The following is a 27,444-nucleotide window of genomic DNA, read 5'->3' as shown; positions in this document are numbered from 1 at the left end:
CCTCGGAAGGATGAAAGGCTGAGTTTGGCCCTGCCGGGATTCGAACCTGCGTTAGCAGGCTCTGCACGGGTGTCAAAGCGAGCGCTCTACTCGCTGTGCCACTTAAAGCATCCATGGAACTGCAGGTGATAGGTTCCAGAGTGACTGGACCAATAGCTTTGGTCCCTGATGACAATAACATCCGAGACAGGACATTATTGTTGTTCAGTATGTGATCCCATGTTTCTATGTAAAACTGAGGTCAACACATGGACACCACATCGATACTTTCTCACTCAGCTTGTTCTTGTTTGGTCTTGAGATGCTCCACACTACAGAGTACCCACATGCCAGTTCTCAATAGAGGACCTTATTACTCCTGCCTCAAACCCGTAGAGATACTTCAAAAGACCCGACATCCTTCTCCTCAATGATCTCACAGCTGTTGAACTGCTTCCTTGTTATCACAAGATCCTTGCACAGAATCTACACTTACAAGAAGATCACCGCCCCCACACTCTTCTAATGCTCTCCTCAAACTCATTGCCCAATTACTTTGCACATATCTACAGTCACTATGAGCATTGTGTAAGGAAAGCATGGTATCAAAAAGTGAAGACTGATGCAAGTGATCACAGTTCAAGCGTGTTTATTGAACTTCAATGGGTTGGTTGAATCCCTATCTAAGCCTAAATCTAAGGATGGGAGCAAGCTATGACCATCCAATAATAATAGCGCAGTCTTAGTGGAGTCTCTGTCAAAATAAAAGGACATATACTAATAAACCTATTGCCAGTCCTTACTTCTAAATACAAAAGGTGTGGGACAATAATGCATGCAAATATAAAAGTGTTCAAGAAAGAATATGTCAAGATAATTGAGCAGTTTGCTTCCCTTCCCCACATTTTCAGCACGGGGCAAGGCAGCACGTTCGAGTTTCAAACACACTCTGGCTTCTCTGCCACGAGGATACAGTTCAAAGCATAGGTATCAGGGCCTTCTGCAAAAGCCTCTTTCCCAATAACAGTCTCTTACTGCAGAGGGCCTGTCATAACAAACAAGCACCAAAGTTCTCACTTACAGTGTTCCCCATGGGTCTCCCTCCTTCTGGCTCAGACCCATTTTAACACAATTTTCACAATTGCTCTCCCTCGATCGGGCTCGGACCATGGATCTCCGTTGTTCGGGTTCGGACCTCTTTAGAACAATGTTCACAATTGGTTTCCCTCATTCGGTCTCAGACCTTTAACACAATGTTCACCATTGGTCTCCCTCTTTATATAAAAAATCGAAGACTTTTGAATGTGCGATGGGTTTTGCTTAAACCGTCGCAAGACCACTTTGAGTCACTTTACTTCTCATTCTTACCAATCTTCTACTTTTGTTTCTGCCACTTCATGGCTGGATACCTTACAGAGAACTTCAATTGAGCACCCTTGTGGTGTCGGACCACTCTGTCATTGGTATTGTATCTTTCTCCGTTAATGTTCAAACATCCATCAGCAATTAATCTTTCCTCATGTCTTTCATCACACGTGTAATCAAACTTCGTTGTTGCACACTTTATACAATGTTGCTGCTTGCTTGCTTGACTTCAACACAGACCGGTCTTGCATCAGTTTCCCCAACTCACCGGCTGTGTCGATCTCTCTAGTGCTTCTTTGATCATGCAGCCAAGGACGGTACCACAGTGGCTGCTGTTCCTCTCTGACTCTATCAGCCCTGCAGGATTCTTCAGGTTGGATCCTGGACCTATGCTTTTTAATCTGGAGGCTTCTGGAAAGCAACAGTTTCTCGCCAGAAAGGTTAAGGGTGTCTCCCTCCATGCACACCCTTCCTGGTTTGCCATCTTTCTTCCCTCGTTCAGCTGCCATCTGGAAAATACTGTTAGTTTGTGTGCTTTGCCTCGCTCAAAGTGTGCTCTCATGCTCCGTCTTTTATCTGTGTGGGGAAGTTTAATGGAAGTCAGGCGTGAGTGATAACCAGTAATTGCTTGATCTTGCCTGACCATAGTAGTGGTACATGTCAAGTACAATGCTCGGATGTGAGTCTGTTTTCTCCCAGAGCGGGAGGTCTGTGTGAAAGTGTTCATGAAGGGAAGGGGGGGAGGGGGTAAAGTTACTAAATATCCTACCGGGAATGATGGGGTAAAGGTTTTACAGGGAGAGGGATACCGCGTCTTGCCATCATGTGTCCCACCCCCATTCTCTGAAGACTCCTCTCCCAGGGACTCCTCCCACACTGGTCCACCTGCAGGAACTGGATAGAAAAGCGATGGCTATGGCTTGGCCACCTGGATGACGATCGCTGAGGACTTGTGGGTGAGACACCTTCTGGTTTCTCACAAGTAACATGGGCCCTCATAACCTTGTGTGAGGTAACATTAAAGCAGGTAGTATTCCAAATACTGCATGTTTTCACTATACACCTAAATTTGAGACTGAAGGTATAAACCTCATGTAGCTTTTCTTCAGAGTAGCACATCTGGTAAATATGGCCTAATTATGAGGTGAAATGCCTCTCCAAAAAATGCCATTTTTGCCCTCTCCGAAAAGGTTAGACAATGTATTAACAGATTTGGGTAAGGAATGCATATCACCTTAGGGGAGCTAACCTTTGAATTTCCAGGGGGTGCCGGTGGACAGATTTTAGGGAAGTTCCATTAAAAGTATAGAAACATTAAGTGTGGGTGTTTTGTCCAGGGGGGAGGGGCGGGGAGATACCCATGTATCTTTTGCCTACACATAAGAGCAGGAAATTGGTGCTGGTTACCCCAAAAAGTAATTAAAAAGTGGGCATCTCATATGCTCTCCTTCTCTGCCCCCTGTGGAAAACCTGAGGGAATTCTCCCTCCTACTCCCCCTTGGATCCTCTATGCAGTTGGCCAGGAAAAGGCCATCGCTTTTGGATCCTGACCCTCGGAACCAGAGAAGCGAGGAAGGATCACCTGGGTGGAGGGGTCCTTGAGGATTGGGAGTGTTGAGCCCTCGGGACATGGTATCCCTCTTTTTCTATTGATGACCAACCTAGCCCTCCCCGACCTTTATGGGTTATTGTAAGTCAGCTCCCTTCATTTCACCTTTTGTGACACTTGACATTACTGAGACAAGGAAGAGGCAACTGAGAGTAATAAACATTATAACATTTTCCTACTTTGGTACTGGGATGAAGAAGATGACTGCAGTGTACTGTGAAGGTCAGGCATTTCCCCTTAATCATGGTCAGGCAAAATGTATTGAGGAATCACACCTGCAACCTGATAGAGGACTGCTGGTATATGAAAGGAGGAGAGAAAAGCAACACAGAGAGGAGCAGTAGGGAGGCCTGTGTGGTCAAAGGGAACCTTGATGGAAGAAAAGCGAGTCACTGAAGGGAACTGCTGAAACTGCCCATTGTGTTCAGCACGCCGAGACGCTGGGAACTGCAAGGAGAAGTGGGTTTATAAAGCATGGCGTTGGAGCTGGGGCTCCATGCTGCGGACTGAATGCAGAGAAGGGAGACGTGCAGAGAGGCTGTCCCTTTCCCTTTCATCAGAAGTGCGTGTTCCCCTGTGTCAATGAGCCGACATAGGAGTGCCTAAGAGGCAGGAGTTGGAACCCTGACAATAGTAGCCGGAGTTTGTGTGCTTTGCGCTGCTGTAAGATCTATTGGAGAGACCAGTGAGTTTCTACTTGATGAGAAACCCGGTGCGTGAATGATTGAACTTTGCCATTTTTACAGAATACTTTGTATCAGAGCGGTCGCGTGTCTTAAGAAGAGCATTTTCGAAGGTCTCTGGTACAGAGTCAATTCCATTGTTGAATGTTGCAGCATGAGGAAAGCATTGTATCAGAGTGGTCACGTATTTTGAAAAGAACGTTTTCAAAAAGTCTCAGAGTGCTGGGCATTTCTATTAAAGTGAAACAAACACATATTTAACAGCTGTCTGAATAAAACTGAACTTTAAGCTAAAGCAATACGTATTGAATACTAAACTAAATAAACACTTAACCATTAAGCAGAACTTTCAAAGTGAATGGAACTTTTAAAATCTAAGCAAAAATCATTACGTGTTGAATTCTAAATTTAATGGAACTTCAAATTTAAGGAAGATTGAATTAACAGAACTGTATAAAGGAGCAAGAGAGTGACACAGTGACCAATTAATGCAAAGCTTCACAAAGCCAGAAAATATATTGAAGTCAATTCTAATAACGTAATTAAAAGTGTATTGACCAAGGAAACAGTGATAGAGGAATAGAGAAAGTAAGCAAGATGCCCACCTGTTTGTGATAAAAGATTAAAGACTTGGGGAAGGGAACCCTGAGACTTAAGGAGCAACATGTGTTGTCTTGAGCACGGAGGCTCAAGACGCTTTTGTGTTTGAATTGTGTTGCCTAAAACTTGGGTAAGGGAACCCAGAGTATTGTTTAGAACTATTTAATCTTGAACTTAAGAAAGGTAACCTTTAGGCTTTTCCTGGACTGGTCTATACTTGGGGGAAGGGAGCTGAAAGAAAGCTGTGAGCTGGAAGAAACACAGAACATTCATTTTGAGCATGGTTTCTTTGGTTGCTGACATCCCTTTACATTGTTTAGCTTAGTAGTGGGTGCAAGGATAGGTTTTGGGCACAGACAGATTCTTAAGTTGAACCTTTGGACTCAGATGTACCTTAGTTTTGTTCAGGTAGTGAAACCCAACCTGGACATAGGGCAAGTTAGGCTTTTTACCATCCTGACATTTTTTTTAATAAAACCGTTTATTTTGAACTTTTGAACATAAACTACTTCCAGGTGCATAACCTGCAGGGTCCAAGGAGCATCCCCAAAGTGGACCAAATAAGGGGTATCTGCGAAATCAGAGTCTATCGAGGAATCATTGTAGCTTCCAAATCACGGATGAGGATAACTGTGGAGGACCACAGACAGCCAAGCAGAAAAGAAAAAAATAGGGTTGCATCATGCAAGATACACACATGTGTGGGGTCAGTCATGTACACAAGGGAGCACAGGGAGTACTGCGGTCACAAACAGTTGTGAACTACTAAGCCACAGCTTCCAACCACACCACAAGATTAAGAAAGACAACCACAAGTAGTGACATTGGGGGTTTTGAGCTATGAAAAGCTACTTCATTCCATGAAAGTCTACTGCTTTTTATGTAACCTTCCTGTAAGAGAAGGTATTTTTGTTTTAGTTTATTTCCATGTACACATGTAAAAACATGTGGGGGAAGTACAGTACCTGCACATCGATTCTGTCTTCGATTAATAAGGCCTTGAGTGCATCCAAGTTGTGTGTGAGCTTGTAGGTGAGGGAGACTTGGTCGGCCTTCTGAATGAAGCTCAGTTCTTCTGTGATCTGTTAATTTGTCAAAAGCACCAACAGAATAAACACTGTAAATTCAGTCACAGGGCAGTACAGATACAAATATGTTTAACATTCTTTAAAATTACTAAGTTGCTTTTATCTAGCATTCCCACGAGTGACTGCTCAATGATCCCAAATATGCCCATGGTTAAAAGTGTACCATAGTTATGTTGCAGATGCCATTCTAATCTCATATGTTTTGCAGAGAAAGGCATTTAATAATTGGCAATATTTCCATTTCACTAGCTTTTTTGAAGGGTTCTGAAACATCCTGAGGACGTCCTATTGGTATCACCTCCTCCTTGTCAGGTCAGGGCTAAAGGGTGTGATGGGTTTTAGGTTATAGATGTCTTAGGAGTCTTTCTAATTAAGGGAATTCTAAATGTCTCTTGCAATTGAGATGGGCCCTTAACTATTCTATCTGCAGAGAGAAGGTTCCCCAAGCTATCATGGCGGTGATGCATCTAGTAGCCAATTGGTGAAGAGGAGCAGTTGATTGGATGACAATGGGAACTTAGAATATAAACAGGGATTCTCAAATGCTTTTCATTGTCCTTTCTTAAGGATGAGGGTCCTAGACCTGCTTTGAAGAAACAAGGAGTAAAGGTCAGGAATTGGAAGAATTCAAGAGAAAAGTTGCATGAGACAAGACAAGTAGAGTCATCGGTGGGAGCACTGCACTCTAGTCCATGTTTGAGACACTCACCTTGGATTCACAATCTGTGAAGAAGTTAAATATTTTAAAATATAAGAAAAAAGTAAATAGTTTAGGTAATTAGTTAGGATCTTGGTTAAAGCGACATGTTTCTGAAGGAGTTAAAGTGCTTTAAAAGGCTTACCCGAGTAGAACATTTGCACATTTCTTTTCTGAGGGTGCAGCTCTTTGCAATACACTCTATAGTAGTGTCCCTCTAAGACGCTTTTCAAACATGCGCTGAGTGAGATAAAACTCAAAAAAACAGTTGTCGCATCGTTTAGAAGTTAATTAGACTCAAGTTGTCGTGCATGCACTGTTATACGGATTAGTTTGCTTAACATTCCAAATTCCTCAATTGTTTGTGTTAGTCGATCAAGACGCGCGAGAGTCCGAAGATCAGTGTCTCAGTCTCAATTTCTATTCATACACCCCTTTCAGCTGTGCCTGGAAGGGAGTAGCATCCCAAGAGACTACAGACAAAAGAGGCTGCAAGTGAAAGTCAGGATTCTACACAATCTTTCTAAACTCCATAACACAGAGCATATTTAAGAAGGAAAGTCTTTAAAGGGTTCAGTAAAAACCAGAGACAATAATAAGAACTCCAGAGGAGCAGCATCCAATAAAGGAGTTATCTAGAACAAATTCATCCTTGAAAAATATCTTTGAAAAAAGCTGATTTGTATTTAAAGTTAAGCTCTAACCTTTTGGAAAATAAAAGAGAGAGAGCAGGTAAACCACAAGGCTTGCTTTCTTATTAAAGTTCCATTGAAGCTGAGTTTTCATAACTTCTTTTAAGCAAAAAAAACAACCTTCCAGCTCATCGAGGAGGTAGAACAGATTCTCAACCCAGTTGAAGAGAGAAGTCAGTGTTTTTTATTTTCTCCACTTCCCCTTTCCCTCGGGGGTGTTGGATTTCATCTGTAATTTAAATCAGCAGATGGCCAAACACGTTGTAGGGACTGTGGGGTTCAGCAGCTCCTGCGGGCAAGAACAACCAGGACCAGACACTCCTCAGCTCTTATTTCTTCCATTACTCCTCAATTCCTCTTTGTACCACCTTCTTCTCAACTCTTCTTTTCATCACCATATCGTTGGGTGTTTGCCCACCAGATCATCTTATTTTCTCTTCACTGCCTAGTCATCAGGTCTATCTATCTTTATCTCTTCCTTTTCAATGTTGCTCTTCTGCTTCTCCTCGTCCCTCTACCACCTCCTCTGCTCCTTGTGCTACCACCTCCTCCTTCCTCAGGTCCTCTGTTTACTTCCACCTCCTTAGGACTTTATCCCTCTAGCAGCTCCTCTACACCTCCTTCTTGCCTCCCCCTCAGCTCTTTTTTACCTCCCAAAGTTCCTCTGCTCATCTTCTCTCCAGCACCTCACCAGCTTTCATTGTCTCCTCTGGTACTTCTTCTGCAACGTTCTGTCTCTCCTACCTCTCCTCTCTCCAGCCACCTTCAAACTCACCTTGCTGCCATCTTCAAACATCCACCAACACTTTTTTCTTCTCGCTGGCTTTATACATTCCTTGGGCAGGGCCTGTTGTGTCTCGTTATTCATTTGGGATCATGATACGCTGTTCACACATTGCTTACTAGTCCAAAGTGTTTCTTCTTTCACAATGCATGCATGCTGCATTACACAGACTGAGCATATGAAAGGCTAGTCTGCCACCTTGGTTTGTCCATTCGGCTCCCACGTGAGCAAAGCTGCAACACATTCCTCTCTCTGCCATGCTAACCTGGTGAACATAAATGATCTGAAGTTCTGTTCACTTTTAGCACCCTCATAAGCCCTGGGCCTGCATATGTCAAGCTGTGGACCGTGCCCCTCTGTCTCACATACTGCTGAGAGTAACAACTTTCCCTACAAAAAGGGTGTGTGTAGTCCTCTTTACATGTGACAAGCCCCCGACCCTTATCCCTGGGTTTGTGGGAGCGATCAGGGGATCCTCCTGCTTAATCCCTAGGCCAAGCATTATGGTGCTGTGGTGGCACATCGAAACCAGGGTCACAGCGCCCATACACCCCTTGGGGTTGCCTGACTCTTGAGTCAGGCAACTTATCACTCTCATTAAGTTTTGGGGCATTTCCCAGATTATTCCATTAAGTTACATTATGGGATTGGGGTATTATCCAAGCCTCTAGGGTACTCATAGTCCCCACTTAAAAAAAATTAAAACATGTGAGCAATGGGTGCTGAAACTATTGGCTTGTTGCATCAAGAACATCTTATGTGTTTTGTTTGGCATGTAGGCCTATGATGACTGTTAGGTGATCGTTGTTGTGTGTTCACTGGTATGTATTTGTGTTGATGAGGTAGACTTGATTTGGGCCTCCATTTTGTAATATGCAATGCATTTCAATGCAGTGAATATGAAAACAGATGTTTGCACTTTTTCTGGACAAAAATATATTTTAAACGATACAGTACCTGCTTGCTGTCCACGCTGAACTGAATAAATCTCTTGTAGAGGTTTCTGTTCTTTTCAGAAGTGACATCAAGCAAGATCCTTGCAGGGACACCAACGTCCATGGCTGTTTGGATGTTATGGGTGAACAATGCATCCAGTTCTTGCTTTTTCTGTGAAAGAGTTAAATACAGAAAATAGAAAGTCTGCAAGTATAACACCAGTATCCTCTAAAGATTTGCATTGCCTATCAATAGAGCTCAATGTACCACAAAGCCAAGGAAAATTCAGCGGCAGCCAAAGGGCTGGGCAGAGTCTGGGAGTCACAAAGATTTGCAAGAGATGCCTGTGAGCATCTCATATTTGTACCTCCTACCATATACCTGATTATCAATGCAAATCTGGAGAGGCCAGGAGCAACTTTGTGACGCTCGTGAGTAAATGTGATTCACAAAAATACACTCCGGTGGCCCTTCAGAGATACTCCATACATCGCCACATTTTCCCAAAAGTTAGGCTTTCCGAATCAGGAATAAAGTAACAGGTATAAATCTGAAAGGCTTACGGGCATCTCTCGATTTACATCACTGCAAGTCTTTGTGAATCAGGCCTTATGGGTTTATATAATTCTGAATTTCATATTCACAATGCTTACAACTTTAGCATTCTGGAGTTAACTTCTCACTTTGCAAAATTAACTAAACAAATTCCATTTGCTATTGTGGCAATGTACCATTTACTGACTCCAGTACTGAGACGAAGAAGAATACCTGGGAGGCAGGTACTGACACAAAGAGGGTGCACGAAGAGCACTTCGGTGAACTCAGAGGAGCATTCTAGCCTTCCATGAAAAAACATACCTGTACAGACTTTAAATACTGAAGAGGGACTTGACACAATGCCAAGCCGTCTCGGAGCAACATCGTTCGTGGAGGCTGTTTGGCATGGGAGATTCAAAGGGCTGGAGACTGGGACGCCATCGGAGGAGGAGACGCTTCTCTAGCAGGTCTGACACAAAACACTGCAAGAAGCGTGCAAGGCAGTATTAAGGCCTCTAGGAGGAGGTGGACCGCACAGTCTGTACATGTGCTGGTACTGCAAGGAACCAAAGGCTGCAGAGCTTCCACAGTGACTCAGAAGCCATCAGAAGCCTCCAAAGACCAAGACAAGGCCAGTGTAGACCCCAGGAGAGACAGGAGTCTGGCAGCAAGATCCCAGAAAGTATGGGAGAGTGTGGGCTGACTGGTGGGGCCACGTGAGGGTCCTGGAAACCGAGTAACGGTGCATGGGGAAAGAGGGGAATGCACCAGTACCCTAATTTGAAAGGAAGTACAAGTAAACTTTGCCTGAGAGGAATCTTTCTTGTGTCAGTGATAGTACCAAAAGCACCAACTACCAGAGAAGGGTTAAGGACTCCAATATGAGAGAGTGGGACTTTTGCATCTGAGGATGTCTTCGTCATGTTGGTGGTAGCCCCATGGCCATTAACCATCAGAAAAGGATTGAGGACCCCAACGATAGAGAGCAAGACAACGATACAAGTCATCTTCCTAGTGGCAGTACTTGGCAGGGAAGTGAACCAAGTGGGCCAAGTCAAAGAAGAGGTGAAACCATAATTGGCTGTTGTAGGTGTGAAGACTGATGGAAAGAAGACCAGGGGAAGGGAGTCATTCACTCTGGTTGTGATGAACCGAGAGCAAGATACCAGGTGAAGGGAGTCATTATCCTGCCAGTAAAGTCCAAGAAGACCTGGGGAAGGGAGTCATTTACCTAAGCTGTTTGAAACAACAGATACTCAGACAGGCATTATGGTCAAACCAGGCTATATGAAAGCCTACATCAGGAAAAGGGAGGCATGTTCCTGACCCACGAGAGGGAGTACCAGACTGTTTGGGACTCTACCATCAGGGGAAGAGACAAATTCCCCCTGATAACATGTGAGAAGTATTGTTTGGAATATTACTAACAGGGCATGGGAGGTATTTCCCCTGACAACGTGTGAGACACAAGACTATTTTCAACTGAATAGAACAAACCAGGTACTTGAACACAGGAGAAGAAAGTCGTTTTCCTGGGATCGGCCAAAACGATACTACTTTAGATATAGTTTCTAGTGTGAGGGTCAGAAGCAAGGTTTTCGTGACACAGGACGATGGACATTTTGAGTTGTCAGATATTCTGACAGTCCTCTTAGATCTTTTAGTTGAGGCAGGGAAACCTCCCCTCCTAGAGATAGAGTGAGGTAGGCTTTCTTTTCTCTTTTTCAATGAATACAACTCTTTGCTCACAAATATGCCACCTTTGTGTCAGCCTCCTCATTCTGCACCATTGAATAATGCTTTATTGGTAGATCAACATGTATGCTGATGTTTTATCACTGGATGTACCTATTCCAAATCAGTGATAAATGGGCATTTTCCAAAATATGCCTGATCATTTCTGGGAGGAGGGTCAAATATGTGACCAATGCACTCACATCAACAAGAGGATGGTATGCTTACACAAATATAGTGTAAACCAAAACCATATTTTTTTCCGAAATATTTACCAGAAGAATTCTTATTTCTATCAATAGAAGTGCACTCATTCCATAATCTCACAAAAATGAGAAGCTGCATTTATTTTTCATTCTAAAATTGCTGTTCGATTTGCTACACCACTTAACAGACTGATGAAAGGATTCCCTAATTATCTTATTTAACCTTTTCTTTTTTTTCAATCTGAATTAAATGCCAACAGGCATGGTATCTCAAAGGTATGCTCACCTCAGTGGCTTTTAAAATCAGGAGCCCCTGAAGGGTTCTTTCATCAACGATGATCAGAGCCTGAGCATCCAAGTTCACTTTATTTACCAGAAAGTAACCAGATCCATCCATCTTTGTTGGAGCTCCAATTTCCTAGAAGAAAAATACATTAATTTTAAATAAATTCACCACATTCTGGAATATGTAATTGTCCAAACCACTACTAGCAGATGTACCACCAGCATTGAATTACGGGCATAAAACCCAAATAAAGAACCCAAACATGCTCTGGTGCTCTCACCATGGATCAGACCCATTCGACAGGGGAGCACTGGATCGCTTTCACTACTACAACAAAAAGGCCAGCTTTGTAGCTTGATGGCATCAGAGTAGACATGCATGTTGAAGGGAGAGAGAAAAGGGATGTATCTCTTAGATCAATGTTATGTAATTGTATAGACCATAAGCCATGGGACTATTTTGTTCCATGGGACAATTAGAAAGATATTACCCTGCCAAAAAGCCACCATGTTGTAACTGAGAAGCCAGAGCACACCTTGACCTATCTTGCAACCAAACACTATGGGGAGTATTTTCAACATTAAAAGAAGGTGTAAAAGCAAAGCGTAATGATTATACGCCTCCATTTAATTCTCTGGCCCATTTTCCCACTCAACTAAAGTGTAGGAGAGCAGCAGAGAAGAGTTTGCATCTCCACTTTGCTTTCCTCCCATTTCTTGGAGGAGCACCACGTTTTTACACTTGCACGAGAATTTCATGCTGGTGTAAAACCAAAGGATTCCAATGGAGTATGCCTTGCATTCCACCTGGTAAATAGCAGGCAGATTCCATTGTAAAATGCGGCCTGCAAAGCATAATTTGCAGGCAGCATTTTTTATTCTCTCAAAGAAGAGAGTAAAAGTGATAAATAAAAGCTATTTCACCTTGCTTTATTCTTGACATTTACAATCCGCTTTGAGAGTGATGAAAATTGAATGCAGGGCCCCAACAGCACAAAAGTGCAAAGTTTGGTGGATGACCCCTCCTCCCCCACTATATGTTATTATCTACCAAACTGTCTCCCGATACCAAACACATTACAATATGCCTTCCTTTTTGCAATCCAATCTAGTGGTGTCCACCTTAATGGATCAAATACCCAACCTATCAGAACATATTTGTTTCATTTTATTTATTTAATTGGTTATTTATAATGCGCTTAATACCCAGGGCCTCATTAGGACCCTGGCGGTCCAGTAAATTAATGGTGCCAGTACAGGACCAGCACCGTTCATTACGGGCTGCCCTATTACAAGGCCTGCTAGCGGGTCCCGCTTTTCACGCCTGGTCAGACCAGACGTGAAAAACGGGATCCGCTAGCAGGCCAGGATGCTAACAACGGGCCCGTCATTAACGGGCCCATTGTTAGCATCATCCCCATTCCCATTGAGCCCTATAGGGCCCTATAGGGCTCAATGGGAATGGGGATTGATTTTTACCAGGTCTCAGAAAAGGCCAATAATAGGGTCCGCCAAGGTCGGAATGACCGGGTTATTGCCCTTTTCTGGGACCCGGTAATAAATCATTACCGGTGACAGCCGTGCCCTTAATAAGGCCACGGCTACCACTTGGGTCATAATGAGGCCCCCAGAAGTTTCTAAGCATGGACCCAGGGATCGAAACTGTGCTGCTCCGTGTCATCTTGCTTCCAAAGCGCGCACGCTGTCCCTGAGCTTTCAGGGATCAATGTCTTCCAAAACTGAAAAATGCACTGCCTTTTACAAATATTTGGCAGATCACTGTTTGGGAACAACACATAATCAGTTTGTAGCACTGACTATATTGCACTAGGAAGCAGTACTTTGACATACATGCTATGTTGGCCCCCTCCAGGTCACCCGATTGTGTCTTGTATCAACTCTATTCTTTTTTTTTAATAACACACTTTATTGGTTTTTAAACATACACCGGCTGGATTGTCTAGGGCCAGCGCCTACACAACAACAGTAATACTCATAACAGCGTTAAAGGTAACGTTGGATGGAGAACAAACACTCATATGGGACACATACTGGATGTTTTCATGTAGTCTCTGATACACAGTATAATGTGGTTTGGTAGGCTAGCAGATCTTCGGAGGGCATTGTCCTCACCCTTTAGTCTATGATGTTACGATGTCAACGGCACAATGGTTCATATCATGTCTTCCCAGCGCTGCCATATCTTGTCTGCTTTTTCAGGGCAGCCTCTGGCTCTGTAGACCCTCCTTTCTATTGCGATGCAGATTTCTACATCAGTTATCCACTGCTCCGCTTGCGGGGGTTCCGCTGCTCCCCATAGGCGTGCTATGTTTCTTTTGAATATTGCTGTTGTAGTCATGAGGCAGAGTTTCTCATATTTTGACAAATCTATCTCGCTGTCCACACCTAGTATTAAGAGTTTGGGATCTCTGGGATTCGACTGGTTCAGAACCCTCGACAGTACATCGCAGCATTGCTGCCAGTATTGACAGATCACTGGGCATTCCCACAGTATATGGAAGAAGGTTCCACCCTCCTTCCGACATCGCAGCCAGTTGGGTTCAGCTATTTTGCCCCATTGGTACAGGGCTACTCTCGGATAATAGATCCTGTGTAGTATCTTCAGTTGTACTAGGCGTAATCTAGCTGATATGGTGACTTCCCTGGGGTACATTAGGATTTGGACCCAATCTTCAGACATAATTTCTCCCACTTCAGCCTCCCACTTCAACTTCAGTCGCTCCAATTCTGGTGTGGCAAAGGAGGTGATGACACTATACATAACAGTAGTGACTTTGGCTGGAATATGGTCTACCACTATGTTCCGTTCCAGTGGGGTAGGTCTGCCATGTCAGAAAGGGCGGGGAGGTGCTGCTGCAGAGCATGCCAAAGCTGTGTATAGTGGTATCTCTCTGTTTCCGGAAGGTCGAAGGTCAAGGCTAATTCATCAAAAGGTTTCATGACTCCCTCCTCCATAATGTCCTGCACTTTTTCTATACCGTGTCTCTTCCACGCCGGCCATTTCGGCAGTTTAGTCACTTCAGGGAGGTTCCTATTATTCCATAGTGGCTGTAGTGGAGTGATTTTATCCCCCCAGTCTATAAAGGTATGTGACTCTGCCCAGATGCGTGGTATGTGTGAGGTCATGTTGCGGAGAACTGCTCTAGGTGTTGCCGCGTACAGATCCATGGGGGGGGACGCTCTCACATGTGGTAGTGTTGGGTTGGCGTGTAAAGCATCGTTTATTACCGCCATCTGGCTGGCCCAATAGTATGTCTGCAGTCTTGGTAGGCCGATACCTCCTTCCCAAATTGACCTTTGTAATGTTTGAAGGGCTATTCTTGGGTGTCCACCTCCCCACAGGAGTTGCCTAAGTGCACGATCTATCTCTAGGAACGTTTTGGTCGGTATGTGCAGTGGAGCATTCTGTAGTACGTACAAATACCGCGGAAGTGTTAGCATCTTGAACAGTGCAGCACGCCCTAGAAGGGTCAAGGGTAAGGATTTCCAATGTTGCACATCCCTTGTGAACATTTCCGTGATAGGCTGTAGGTTATTTAGTGTATAATCATTGAGATTTCTTGTAATCCGGACACCCAGATATCGAAACTGTTCATGCGCGACTTTGTATGGGCAGGGCTCAGGGGTCTCGTTTCCTAGATGATTCAGTGCGAACAATGTAGATTTGGATCAGTTCACCCTCAGGCCACTGAAGGTGCCGTATTCCTGCAGTAGCTGTGTTACCAATGGACATGCTGTTTTAGGTTTTTGGAAGTATATCAGTAGGTCGTCCGCATATAGTGAGACTCTGTCTTCCCATTCTGATCCTCCAGGGACGTCGTCCCAGGTTCGCGTATCTCGCAGCCATTGGGCTAGTGGCTCCATGGCCAGTGCGAAAAGGAGGGCCGACAGTGGACAGCCTTGTCGCGTCCCTTTCCCCAGTGCGAAGGATCCCGACGCCCAACCGTTTACCCTTACTTCAGCCATCGGTGCCTCATACAGCAGTTGGATCCAGGTCAGGAAACGTTCGCCGATCCCCATTTTACGCATAATTGCCCAGAGTGCCTCCCAGTGGACCGAGTCGAAGGCTTTCTCAAAGTCCACTGCGAGTACGCCCACAGGGGCATCCAGGGTCTGGGCGCGCTCAATGTCCAGGTGAAGTCTGCGTATGTTCATCCTCGTGGATCTGCCGGGCATAAAACCACATTGATCTGGGTGTATCAGGGATGTTATGAACTGTTGTAGACGTGTAGCTAGTAGTTTCGCCAGTATCTTCGTTTCGCTATTAATCAGAGATATTGGTCGATAGGAGCCGCAATCGTCCGGGGGTTTGTCTGCTTTGGGCAACACAATTATTGTCGCCTTCCTTAAATCTGCTGGTAGACTGCCTTCATCTCGGGCATGTAAAAACAGCTTGAGTAAGTGTGGGGCCACTTCGGTTCCGCCTATCTTCTCCAAGTTTCAATGGGGAAGCCATTCGGACCAGGTGTCTTTCCGGATTGGAGGTGCGCCATAGCTGCCACTATCTCGTCTTCTGTGATTTCCATTTCCAGCATGTCCGCTTGTTCCGCAGTGAGAGAGGGAAGGACGATCTTTTCCAACACAGAAATGTCAGTGGGGAGCTCAGGTGCACTGTATAATTTCTCATAATATTTAGCAAATTCTTCTGCGATGTCTGCATCTGTTGATCTTGTTTCAGCGTTTCGTGTTCTAATCGCTCTTACTTGGTTGTGTCCCTCATCCCTCCGCTCAAGCCACGCTAGCATCTTTCCAGCTTTGTCTCCTGTTTCGTAGATTCTGGCTCTCATCGCTCCGTGTGCCTCTCTAGCATTGTCCAATGCAATGTTTTGTAGCTTTTTCTGAGCTAGGATCAGGGCTCTATTCGTGTCGGGGGTGTCTTGGGTTAGGTGCGTTTCCTCCGCTAGTTTGACGTTTGATTCTGCTTCCCTTGTTGATTCAAGGTGTGCCTTCTTTTGTGCCGAGGTCCAGGAAATAATCTCACCACAAATCAGTTTTGTAAGCTTCCCACAGAGTGATGGGGGAGTCCACAGTTCCTTTGTTTAGTTCGAAGAATGTTGTGCTAGCATTCTGTAGTCTTTCTACTAGCTCTGGGGATCCCAGATGGTAATTGTTCAACCTCCATACTGGAGGTGGGATTGGTTTGCACATTTCAATGGACATGAGCAAGGGGAATGATCCGAGATGCCTCTTGGGAGGTATAAAGCCTGTGTCGCTGTATGTATTATTGATGCTGGTATAAAAAAATAGTCCAGGCGTGACAAAGATGCATGTACCCCAGAATGGTAGGAGTATTCCTTGCTTTCCGGGTGGAGATCCCGCCACACATCTCTGATTCCAAATGCTTCGACAAAGTTGGCTAGGTTAGTTCGACGATTCGGGTCTCTACTGCGTAGATGTGTGCGATCTTGCACATTATCCATTACATCGTTAAAATCTCCCCCCAGGATTAGGATGTCTGCTGTGTCCATCGTGAGCAGTGGTGTTATGTCTTCTATCAACGTGGCCTGCAGTGTGGGTGGGGCATAGATCGCCAGTAGGGAGATCGTTTTGTTCCAGAGCGTGCCCGTGACATGCGTGTACCTGCCTCCAGTGTCTTGAGTTGTGTTCGTGATGGTGAAAGGAAGCCTTTTATGTATCAGGATTATTACCCCCCTAGCTCCCATCGTGAATCCCGCTTGTATTGCCGTGCGGTAGTTGGATTGATTAAACATTGCATTGGTTGTGCCGGCTAGGTGGGTTTCAGTTAAGAAAGTTATGTCTGGGCTATGTCTATTGAGAAATTGCCGCACTAATCGTCTCTTCAAACTGCTTCCTAGACCATTTATGTTCCAGGTGAGGAGTTTTAAAGTCTGAGTTTTAGTGACTTGTGAGCTCATTTAAGCGTTCGTGGGTAAAGTGACAAGAATGTTCTTCGGGTACTGGCCATTATGTACATGCGTACCACGGCAGAAGACAATGGCCCATATCGCTCCACAGCCTGTGTCTCGACTACTTTGATGTTCCATTGAGTTTGTCCATCCTTTAAACATAACAACACATGCCCAACTCCCCCCTCCCTATACTTCACCCCCAACTGAAGCCTCTGTCGCCCCATAGTAACTCAAATACAAAATAACTTCTAAGTGAGTTCCAAGGAAGGGTCTTTCCCAGGTCCCACCACGGGGCCGCCAGCTTCCTTATGTAGTTTATTTCCTAGTTAGGCGGGTAGGGTATGGATCCTGATGTCTGCATAATCTGTCTCCGCTGCTAGTCGTCGTTGTCTGGAGGCATTTCTTCTTCGGGTTGCTGCTGTGGTGGGTCATCTGGTGGTCTATCCGGTCGAGGTCTATTTCTTCTATTTTCTTGCCTCCTACGCTGGTTCCAGTCCCCTCCTAGGTTACGTTCTGCCCAGCTCCAAGCTTCCCTTGGATCTGTGAAATGCACCGTTGTGCCGCCGTGATATATCTTTAGTTGGGCCGGGAATAACAGGCCGTATTTCACATTCAGTGCCTGGAGGCGTTTTTTCAGTGGGTCAAACGTTTGGCTTGCTTTTTGTACTTCCTTCGTGAAGTCAGGAAAGAATGCTATTTTAGAGCCGTTATATGTGATTGCGCCATTCACCCTGGCCATTTGGAGCACCGCATCCCGATCTCTGTAGTTGAGAAGCCTAGCGATCACAGTTCTTGGTGGCGCCCCCGGGATTGGTCTGCCCGTTGGTACTCTGTGAGCGCGCTAAATGGAGAAGAATTTGGACAGGGATTTTGGGGCAAACAGGTCTGCAAGCAGCTGTTCCAGGAAGAGCTCCATGCTCGCCCCCTCCGTTTTTTCAGGCAGGCCAAGGATCCGTATGTTGTTTCTTCTCGAGCGGCCCTCTCCTTCCTCCACTCTCTCCTCCAGTCCTTTGATGCGCGCCATTGCACTGCTCATTTGTTGACTCAAACCTCGTAGCTCATCCTCCGCCACTGAAATGCGAGTCTCGGGTTTCACCCGTCCGGGCCGCCAGTTTTTGAAGGTCATGACGTAGCAGGGCCACATCGGTACTAATGCTATCCATTTTGACTTCCATGGATGTACGTGAGCTAGAGATAGCATTCATCACATCTTTGAGTGATATGTTTTCTGAGGGTTCTTGCGTGTTATCTGTTCTGGCTTGATCTGCTGAGGGCGGCAGGGCCAGTGTTGTGTACTGCTCCATGGTACTCTGTGTCCCTAGTTTCATTATTTTCTCCTTGCCCATCTTGAAGCTGATCTTTCCCCTCCGGCCTGTATTGCCCTTGTTTTTGGCAGTTGCCAGGCACGTTTCAACTTCACTAGTGAGACACGCCCTACGTTGTGGACTGTTCGAGTAGTTTGTGGTGTGAGTGGCCGCTGTGCGATGGTTCACTCGTCTGGTGTTAGTGATTCGGGTGTTATCAACACTTATTCGTGCCGTGTATCCGATGGATGCCCTTTGTGCCTATAACTTGCGGGTTCAGTACCACCTCTGCTGTGTATCTGTGCTGTGCTGTGTTAGTACTAACTTTTCCCCTTTATGAGTCACAGCTGGTAAGGCAGGTGTGGCATTGCAGCCAGATCACGTCTCGCTTTGCAGTGCACATAATTCAGGTGACAGTAGCACGGTTATGCAGTGCTGTATGTTCGTGACTTAGTTTGGTTCTCTATGTAGGATGGCCTGCTGTCGGGGGATGAGCTATTGTTTTTTTCGCGTTGGGGGCCGCACTGTTTATTTCAGTTATATCCCAACTCCCCCTCACCTTACCTCCTGTATGAGTTCTGGATAGGTGTTTAAGAGCCGCAGGTCACCCAGCAACTCGATGGGGCACAGCAGGCGCTCCCCGTGGCACGGAGCTCCCGTAACCTCCACGTGGTCCGCCTTCGCTGCACTAAGGATCTGAGTAGTGCAGCGCCGGATTTGCTGGGGCAATCCCCCTGCCAGGAGTTTCGCTGAAGGTCGGCTCTCGATGTGTCACAAATGTGTGCTGTGTCTCCTCCGGGCCCTATGGCAACATAGCGAGGCGTGAGATAGTGGGTCAGAAGGGGTTTATCTGCTGCGTTTCCACTTCAGGTCAGTGTCCGTTGCCTGTTTTCTCCTTTGCTTTCTAGCAGAGGGTTGCTTCTGGTATCACACCAGGTTATACCAGGACATGCAGTGCTGTGCAGGGCTGGTGCCTTTATTTTAGCGCTAGGGTTGCCTTCCCTAGGGCATCGGGGGGTGTAGTTCATTCCCTGTCTGCTTGTGGTTAATGTCTCTGGGCTACAGCACTTTTTACTGCATTGGGTCGCGTAAGGGATCGGTCCAACAATGATCCCGTTCCACTACTCTCAGGCGGCTCAGTGTTAGGGCTCCACAGGTGCGTATCTATCAGGGCGCGTGAACCGCGTTGGACGGGGAGACGTCTTCCCACCGTCGTTCAGGGCTTCTGAGGGCAAAGCGGTAGGGTTATGCTGGGTTGGGTGCCTCCCTCCACTGTGGCTGCCCCTCCGTAACGGTCGAGACCCTCGCGCTCCAGCAGGGTGCAGGGGGGGGAGGTATTGGGGGGAGGCACGCGGGCTCTGTGCCGGTATCGTCAGCGGCAGTCCCAACAGGCCCTTCCCGTACCACGGCGCACCTTCAATCGTTCCGTCTTCCAAGCACAGCGCTTACCGTGGCGTATCACGGGCTTTGCCTGGGTGGACTCCCCTGCCCCGCTGCACCGTTTTCCGGACCCAGCTGTGGCGCAGTCACCGGCGGGGTGGGAGGGTGTTTCCCGCTGTCTGGTCGACAGTTATGCTTCTCCCTGTCAGAACACCGCTGCACAGCATATCTTCACCTCTCCGTGCAGGAGGGGTGCCCTTGGGGAGGAGGCACGCAGGCTCCGTGCCGGTGTTATCAGCTGCAGTCCAACAGGCACTCCCCACACCACGGAGCGCCTTCAGTCATTCCGTCCTTCAAGCACAGCACCCGCCCCGGCGTGTCGCGGGCTTTGCCGGGGTGGGTTCCCCCGCTCCGCGGCACTGTTTTCCCGATCTAGTTCTGGCAGAGACACTGGCAGGGTGGGAGGGTGATTCCTGTCGTCGGGTCAACGGCAATGCTTCTCCCTGTCGGCTCACTGTTGTACGGCGTAGTTTCCCCTCTCCGGCGCCTTTTCAGTTGATGGTAACTCTCGCGCCGTCCGTACAATCGCGCTCAGCGGCCATCTTGTTTCAGTCGCGGTGCCGTATTTTCCTTTCTGTACAATCACATTTTTTTCCAGTTTCCTTCACCGATTTGCTACAGAACTTCAGCGATTCCGTGTCCAGGATGTCTGCAATCGATAGCTGACAGTTTCTTGGATTACCACAATCAAAATCCGCAGGATATTGCAGGATACAGCTGGCGGCCCCGGGAGCACCAGAAGATCACGTCCTCATGCCGTGCTCGCCGGCCACGCCCCCAACTCTATTCTTGAACCACTGTCACAATGGGCCTCATCACGACTTGGGCGTTACCGCCGGCGGTATTACCGCTGGCGGTATTAGCCCTACCGCCGAACTCCTCGGCGCTAACAGCGCCAGATCACGAGTTTGGCGGTAATGTTAATCCCCATTCCCCATTGAGCCCATTTGGGAATGCCCCATTCCCCATTGGGCTCAATGGGTAATTTTCACGCTCTTACCGCCGGCGGATTTCCCGCCGGCTGTAATATCGCAAATTTTCAGCAGATTTCCCCCCAGCTCAGAGCTGGGGTGAAATCAGCCGAAGCCCTGATTTGGCGGACCCTTAAATCCGGCAGTAATAGCGCGACTGCCGGATTTAAGGGTTACCGCCAAAGTCGTGATGAGGCCCAATATGTTGACTTTTTTAATCAAAAATGAAATTCCCAAGATGAAGTCTTATGTAAAAGACTCTACAGCTATGTTTATCCTTCTGAATGGTCTGGTTTTCTATCCTGAAAGAGATTGGCTGGTAACAATGGACATAGAATCTCTCTATACCAAGATCCCGCAGCAAGATACTTTGAATATGCTGCGTAACCTGCTAGACTCGGGCATTGAACTCTATGGAGTTCCATCTTGTTTCATAGCTCATCTGGCTGAAATAGCCCTGACTAAGAATTTTTTCTTGTTTAACCAATGTTTCTACAAACAGGTCTCGGGTACGGCTATGGGTGCGACATTAGCTCCCTGTCTAGCAAATCTATTTGTCTATTTTTTCTAACACACTTACATCTACCCACATATCAATCCATTCTACGAACAACTGTTGACCTGGCGCCGCTACATTGATGACATCTTTGTGATTTTCAGAGGCACAAGAGATGATCTGCTTGCCTTCCATCTCTGGCTTAACCACCAGAATCCTAATCCCAAGTTTACATTAGAGATGGACAATAATCACATACATTTTCTTGATCTAGCCATCTCTGCATCTAATGGCGGCTTAATTTCCAAGGTTTACAAGAAAACAACAGATAGAAAGTTGTTATTGAGTTATTCAAGTTACCATCCGAGGGCTTTAAAAGACCTTTCCTTTGGCCAGTTTCTTCGTTACCAGAGGTTGTGCACTAACACCACTGATTACATGTCCCAAGCAAATATTTTACAAAAACAACTCACAGCACAAGGTTACCCCCGCAGGATTGTGAAACAAACATACAAAAGGGCTAAGAACATCCCCAGATCAGTCACTCTTGAACAGCACAGCAAAGTAAAGGACGACTTGGGCATTACAGCCATTTTCAGCTACTCACCTCTTTTGAATAAAATTAAAAGAGAAATAAAAATACGATGGCCTATCCTGAATACTGGGAACTGCATTCTACCTGAGCCCCATTTTGCACTAAAGAAGCGACAAAACGTGAGGAACAAACTAGTTAAAAGCTTTCCCTCAAAAAAACCCACCCAACCCCCGGCACAGGCCACATTATGGAACTAAAATCCCCCGGCAGGAAATTCCTCCTGTGGCCAATGCTCCATTTGTGCTCAGGCCAGAAGAACCACAACCATCGATATAGGTTGGCATACTCCTTGGGTGCAGAAGCTTTTACCAACTGCAACAGTACAGGTGCCATATATACGATTACGTGCCCATGTGGGTTAAAATATATAGGAATGACAGCTCGAGCAGCCAAAACAAGGATGAGTGAACACTGGTCCTGCATTAGACCTGGGAAAAACTGCACCCCTGTTCTCACATTTTGTAGCAGAGGGGCACACAGCAGACAGTTTCGAATGGACTATTCTAGAAAAAGTTAAACCACCTATACGAGGGGGCAATTTCCATGACATCTTGTTTAGGTTAGAACAGAAGTGGATTTTCAAATTAGATACCTGCCACCAAGGTCTTAATGAATGCATTCAGTGGCAAGATTTGGCAGTTACAAGATGCTAACATCCACCTAAAACAAACCAGATCGCATGCAACCTTTCTTGCAGCCATGGGCCAGCACATCTCTGAGCATTGTTTGTGAGCTGTTCCCTGTTCATGCTATCCCCGATGAGCTGCAACCATCCGCTTCACAATCCATTCACTAGCTTGCATTTTTGGGATTCATGCTTAATCTGGTCCTGCTTCAGTATATATTTTTTGAATCTCCCTTTCCATCGAGCTGATACCGGAATATAGACCTATGGGTTTTAATTCCCCCTTTTTCAGGCTTCATTTCGAATGTTTGGGATCCACCATATTTGGATTGGTTAAATTTTACATTTTTCAAGGTACCGCCAACCTTGGCTTCCATTCTCTCCAGCAGCATCTTGTTTATCTTACCCTTGATTACACCTCATCCCTTCGGCCCTCTCCCTCCCTCCCCCTCTCCCCTTCTCACACACCACGTCACTCTGCCGGCACTCGATGCAGTGCTCGGATGCTGTCCGTAGCATGTAATATGATGTGATCCATCGCCATTGGTCACCGCGGTTAACCCCACCCCCGCGTTGCGTAACCAGGAAGTCTTGTTCCTTGGTGTATGCGCTTGCAGAGGAGTTTTCTGAGCCTTTTGCTTCTAACGGATGGCTGCGCCTTTGCTGCCTTCGACTCCCTAGTAGGTAGGCCGCAGTGATTTGGGCACATACATGCGCTGTGATGCACGTTTTTCATGCTGCCACAGAACAATATTTGTTCAGCACGGAAAACCCCCACTATGTTGACCAACAGCCCGCTGTGGTATGTGTTGTCCTTTGTTTCTTACAGAACAAGACACTCAGCAAGTTCTTTCACTTGCCCTAGTGCAACATTGCCTGGCTCTACACACCAAAATGATACAGGTTGGCCTTTTTGCATCACTAACAATGCTGGATCTGCATGCCAGTTACACAGTTTGCACTTCCCTCCACTCTCCTCTTCACCACCTCCACCCCCCTCCCCTTGGAGTGTTAGAAGTTGCGCATTGCCACACATTCAATGGCCATGCATAATTGTTATGCCCTTCCCATGTATTTATCTCATTGTATATTCTTCTCCCTTTCTCATATGATTGACACACTTGGCTGTTGCATTTTGAGATAGCAACTGGGTCCACTTACACCCTGCTGTGTTGTATCTGTTTTTGTCTCCCCTGCAGGAGAAGGAGCAGCCTGTCCACAATTTGCCCCTACACCTGGGCATGGTTGGAAGATAGACTCATTGTGCAATAGATCAGATGGTCCTGAGGAAGATGGTTTGAATTCCCCTATTCCATCGAAACCGGTCGACCTTATTGGTCATGGGTTGTCCCATGACCATTTTCAGATATCCCCAATAATGAGGGGTGATATCCACAAGAAATGCAACACCAGTCTATTATTCCCATGTCGTGAGCCTTTTATAGCATTCTATCAAAACGGGCATGTATACAAAATATCTGCTGCCCCTTTTAGATGTGAATAACACCCACCACTCCAGCATGAGGTCAAATTAAATTCCCTTGGGGTGAATAAAATACGGACAGAAACTCCCAGGGTTATTTAAATGCTCATGCAAGTTATTTAGATGTGTCTGACAGTGATCTAATAACCAGTCCTGTCGTACCAGGAAACACAGGAGTTGTGTGTTGTTTTGTTGGTTGCTCCATTTTAGATAAAAAACTTTTTATTTTGTGAAATAAGCATCAATGCAGGTTGGGGTACCCACACATTTGGTTAACTGAGGGACAGATTTTCTCCTATCCTATCCCTATTAGATAGGTGTTGCACCATACGCTGCAAAGGGATAGGCACCCCTGTGTAGGGACAGGGTGTTCTTCCAACAGGGTTAGATAGTAACATGTTGTTGTCTTTCCCATCTGCATTTATCCAAGCCACTGCTTTGTGAAATGAGCTTGTATTATTTTTTCTCCTAAGAACCATTTGTATTGTGATACGGCACTGCAAGATGTACACATGTTTTTAACTCAGCTCCACGAGGCTATTTAGTTTGAAAACTCCTGTACTGATCTTATATAGTAGCTATTACTGTTGGTAACACTTCTTCCTTGGTTCCAAACAGGGGCATATTTGTTAAAAGCTAAGAATGGCATGGCTTAAAATGTTACCTTATATCACTAGTCCAATTCGTAAATATTTGGCTTTGCAGTCCATTGTAGTCAGAATATGGGACCCGTTTGACATATTTGAGAAAATACTTTGCTACCCTGCTTACTCACCGTACATAACCCTGCAGAGCGCGCACTATGCTGCTTTTCTGGACAAACCTCTGTGCTCTAAGGCCAGTACAGTAGTGATTGGCATGGTATTGAACCTATTGGCATGGCATAAAATGTAAGCACCTACAGCTACTCTTTCCAGTAGCCATAAAAGACCAGGGAAGTCCTGAGGAAGGAGGAGGAGGCTCTCCTTTGCCGTGCTTTGCTTCTCATTAGGATTTCTGGTTTGAGGGTCACTGAAGGACCGTGAGCGCCAGTCAGGAAAGCTGATGAGCCATCTGGAAGGCCCCATCACTAACAGAGAGGAAGTGAGCCCCTTATCTGGGATAGATTTGACAAAGAAGGCCAGAGAGTTGTTTTCAAATTTAGGAACTGCTTTCCGTCTAGTATCAAAGGTCTGCAACCTGGCTCTCCACAGACGTTTTGGATTACAACTCGCATGGTCCCTCATCATTGGCTATACAGGTAAGGATGATGGGAGTTGTAGTCTGAAACATCTGGAGAGCCAAAGGATGCAGACCCCTGGTCTAGAGCACCCAGAGTCTACCTGGAATTTGATCACCTGGCAAACCCATATCAGGGGAAGGTTAACTCTTTTCTGAGGGAGCGATTCCATAAGCCACAAATTAATTTTTTGGGTGACAATAAATGAAAGGAATGTGACACAGCACATGTCATTTCCCACATATTTGCTCAATGGTCCAAGAAATTAAAATCCTTGGAAAAGAAAAACCATGCCCATCTCTCTCAATTTCTCAAAATGAGCTGTTTCTAGAAACCTAAACCATACCAAGCTACCCTTGTTCCAGATTGACTCCTCAAATAATAGCACGTGTTGTCCTTCCACCACCCTCCCTCCGCTCAGCATGGTAAAGCTATAGATACCTGATTTGCGTCTCGTGATGAGTCTGGCGGTGTGGTAAAAAGTGTTGGTAAAGTAGCAGCAATTCCATTACTTCCATTTTAATGCTGCATTACCACACTGCCGTACTATGAGTTTGACGGTGAGGTGGGCATTTTACCTCCAGCAAAAACCTGGAGGTAAATCTTGCATTTGCCACCAAAAATTGCAAGATTTACCATGCAGAATTACTGTTCACAGTAAATCTGTTGAAAGTCCACATGGAGTCCCATGGACTAAACAAATGGGGACTACTATAGCATCGTGCCACCAATTGCAATCCCATGGTAAGAACGCAGAACAGAGTGGCAGTAACAGTAATGAATTTGCCAGCAAATGTGTGAATGTACGCCCTATGTTCTCCCAAACTCGTAATGAGTCACTCTATTTTTAGTAGGGCACCCCTGGGAACATATGAAGGAAAGGAATTCAATGTTATCAGCTATAGCCATTTGCAGATTTGTTTAGTTGGATGTGTCAGGATTTTCGTGTAAGCTGCTTCAAGTACAATATGGTTAGAAAGTTCATTGTTAGTCACCCTGCTCTCTTTACTTGGGGCAGAGCTCCCCAGTTCAGAAAATGGGAGCAAGTACCTTCTTAAATATCGGAAGCATTTATGTCCACAATTCAAACTTGACATGCCTGCAGCTCTCATCGCTGCTGAAATCTCACATGTGGGATTCCAACATGACAGAGTATAGTATGGAAACGCACAGTGTTAAGGCATTTAGGGGTCAGCCATGCATTTTGTTGGTTTCTTGTTGAACTTCAGCCAATAAAATTACACTCTTGCAGAATTATTTTAGTTTTGCGGTATAAAATGTGGCTTAAAGTAGGCCCATTGTTCATTCAGAACAGGAATGCAGAGCAGGAGAAATGTAACACTTTTCCTCTGTTGCTGTATTCCAACGGTGCAATCAGGATAATCATGTGTTTTCTATGGCCATTATTTTCAAACACATTGCTTGTGATATCTGAGTTTGTACACTCACTATGTTTGGATTTTTCTGTTCGATGATCTATACTCCTTAGTAAACAGATAGAAAAGATGACATGTGGGGGAAAGTGAAGACCACAAACAGGCGCAAGAACACAAATGGGGCACCCATCCACCAATTGCCTATATAATCAAGGGACTTTCAAGAGCATGGCAGTTAAATATAGTAAAATGTGGGCAGGAAGGTCTATAGCCTTAATTATTGGAGCCGGTATCATAGAAGGTGAAATGAACCAGGCCCAAGGTCTTGGATTAGACCGGACACTGAACCGGAAGCCAATGAAGATGGTGAAGGACTGGGGAAATATGTTTGAAGTAGCCTGCCACCCTCAGGAACTTGCCTGAAGCCTTTTGAATCATGTGTCGGGGTCACATCAAATTGGGAGGGCAACATGAATATACAAAACTGCAATAAGCAAGGGGGGAGAGAATAGTGTTGGTCACAATAGCCAATCAGGATTCCTGTGCTAGAAAGTGAAGATCTTTCCATAGAATTTTCAAGAGCTAAAATCATAATTTGGGAGTTGATCTAGGAATCAAAGAAAGGGACTTGTCTGCCAGACCCCAAGGTTTTTCATCATGTGTGCAGGTGAAGGAATGAGTCCCATGGTGGGTGACTATATTGAGGAGTCCCACATGCGATCAGTACAAGTTAGCTGAATTTGACAGACTTAAAGGGGGTTATTTCAAAGAAAGGGATAACTCTGGCTAGAGCTTAAAAGCAATGGGTAACATACCATAATGAACAAGAAAGGATTTAATCATTGTGGT

General features: G+C 45.7%; 1 protein-coding gene across 2 annotated transcripts in view; it reads right to left on the bottom strand.

The window, feature by feature from the left end:
- LOC138569646 (uncharacterized) overlaps positions 1–27,444 on the bottom strand; it is a 1,436,407-nt gene that overhangs the window by 489,091 nt on the left and 919,872 nt on the right. For both annotated transcript variants that reach the window (XM_069647797.1, XM_069647798.1), the window contains exons 46-48: positions 11,197–11,328; positions 8,455–8,604; positions 5,202–5,318 (exon numbers count right to left, since the gene is read on the bottom strand). In XM_069647797.1, coding sequence (XP_069503898.1) covers positions 5,202–5,318; positions 8,455–8,604; positions 11,197–11,328 — 399 coding nt within the window. The remainder of the gene's footprint in view (positions 1–5,201; positions 5,319–8,454; positions 8,605–11,196; positions 11,329–27,444) is intronic.

Source organism: Ambystoma mexicanum, chromosome 2q (genome assembly GCF_040938575.1).
Source record: "Ambystoma mexicanum isolate Mex_15411 chromosome 2q, UKY_AmexF1_1, whole genome shotgun sequence".
NCBI classification, from domain to species: Eukaryota; Metazoa; Chordata; class Amphibia; order Caudata; family Ambystomatidae; genus Ambystoma; species Ambystoma mexicanum.
This window is presented reverse-complemented; position numbering and strand designations above follow the sequence as displayed.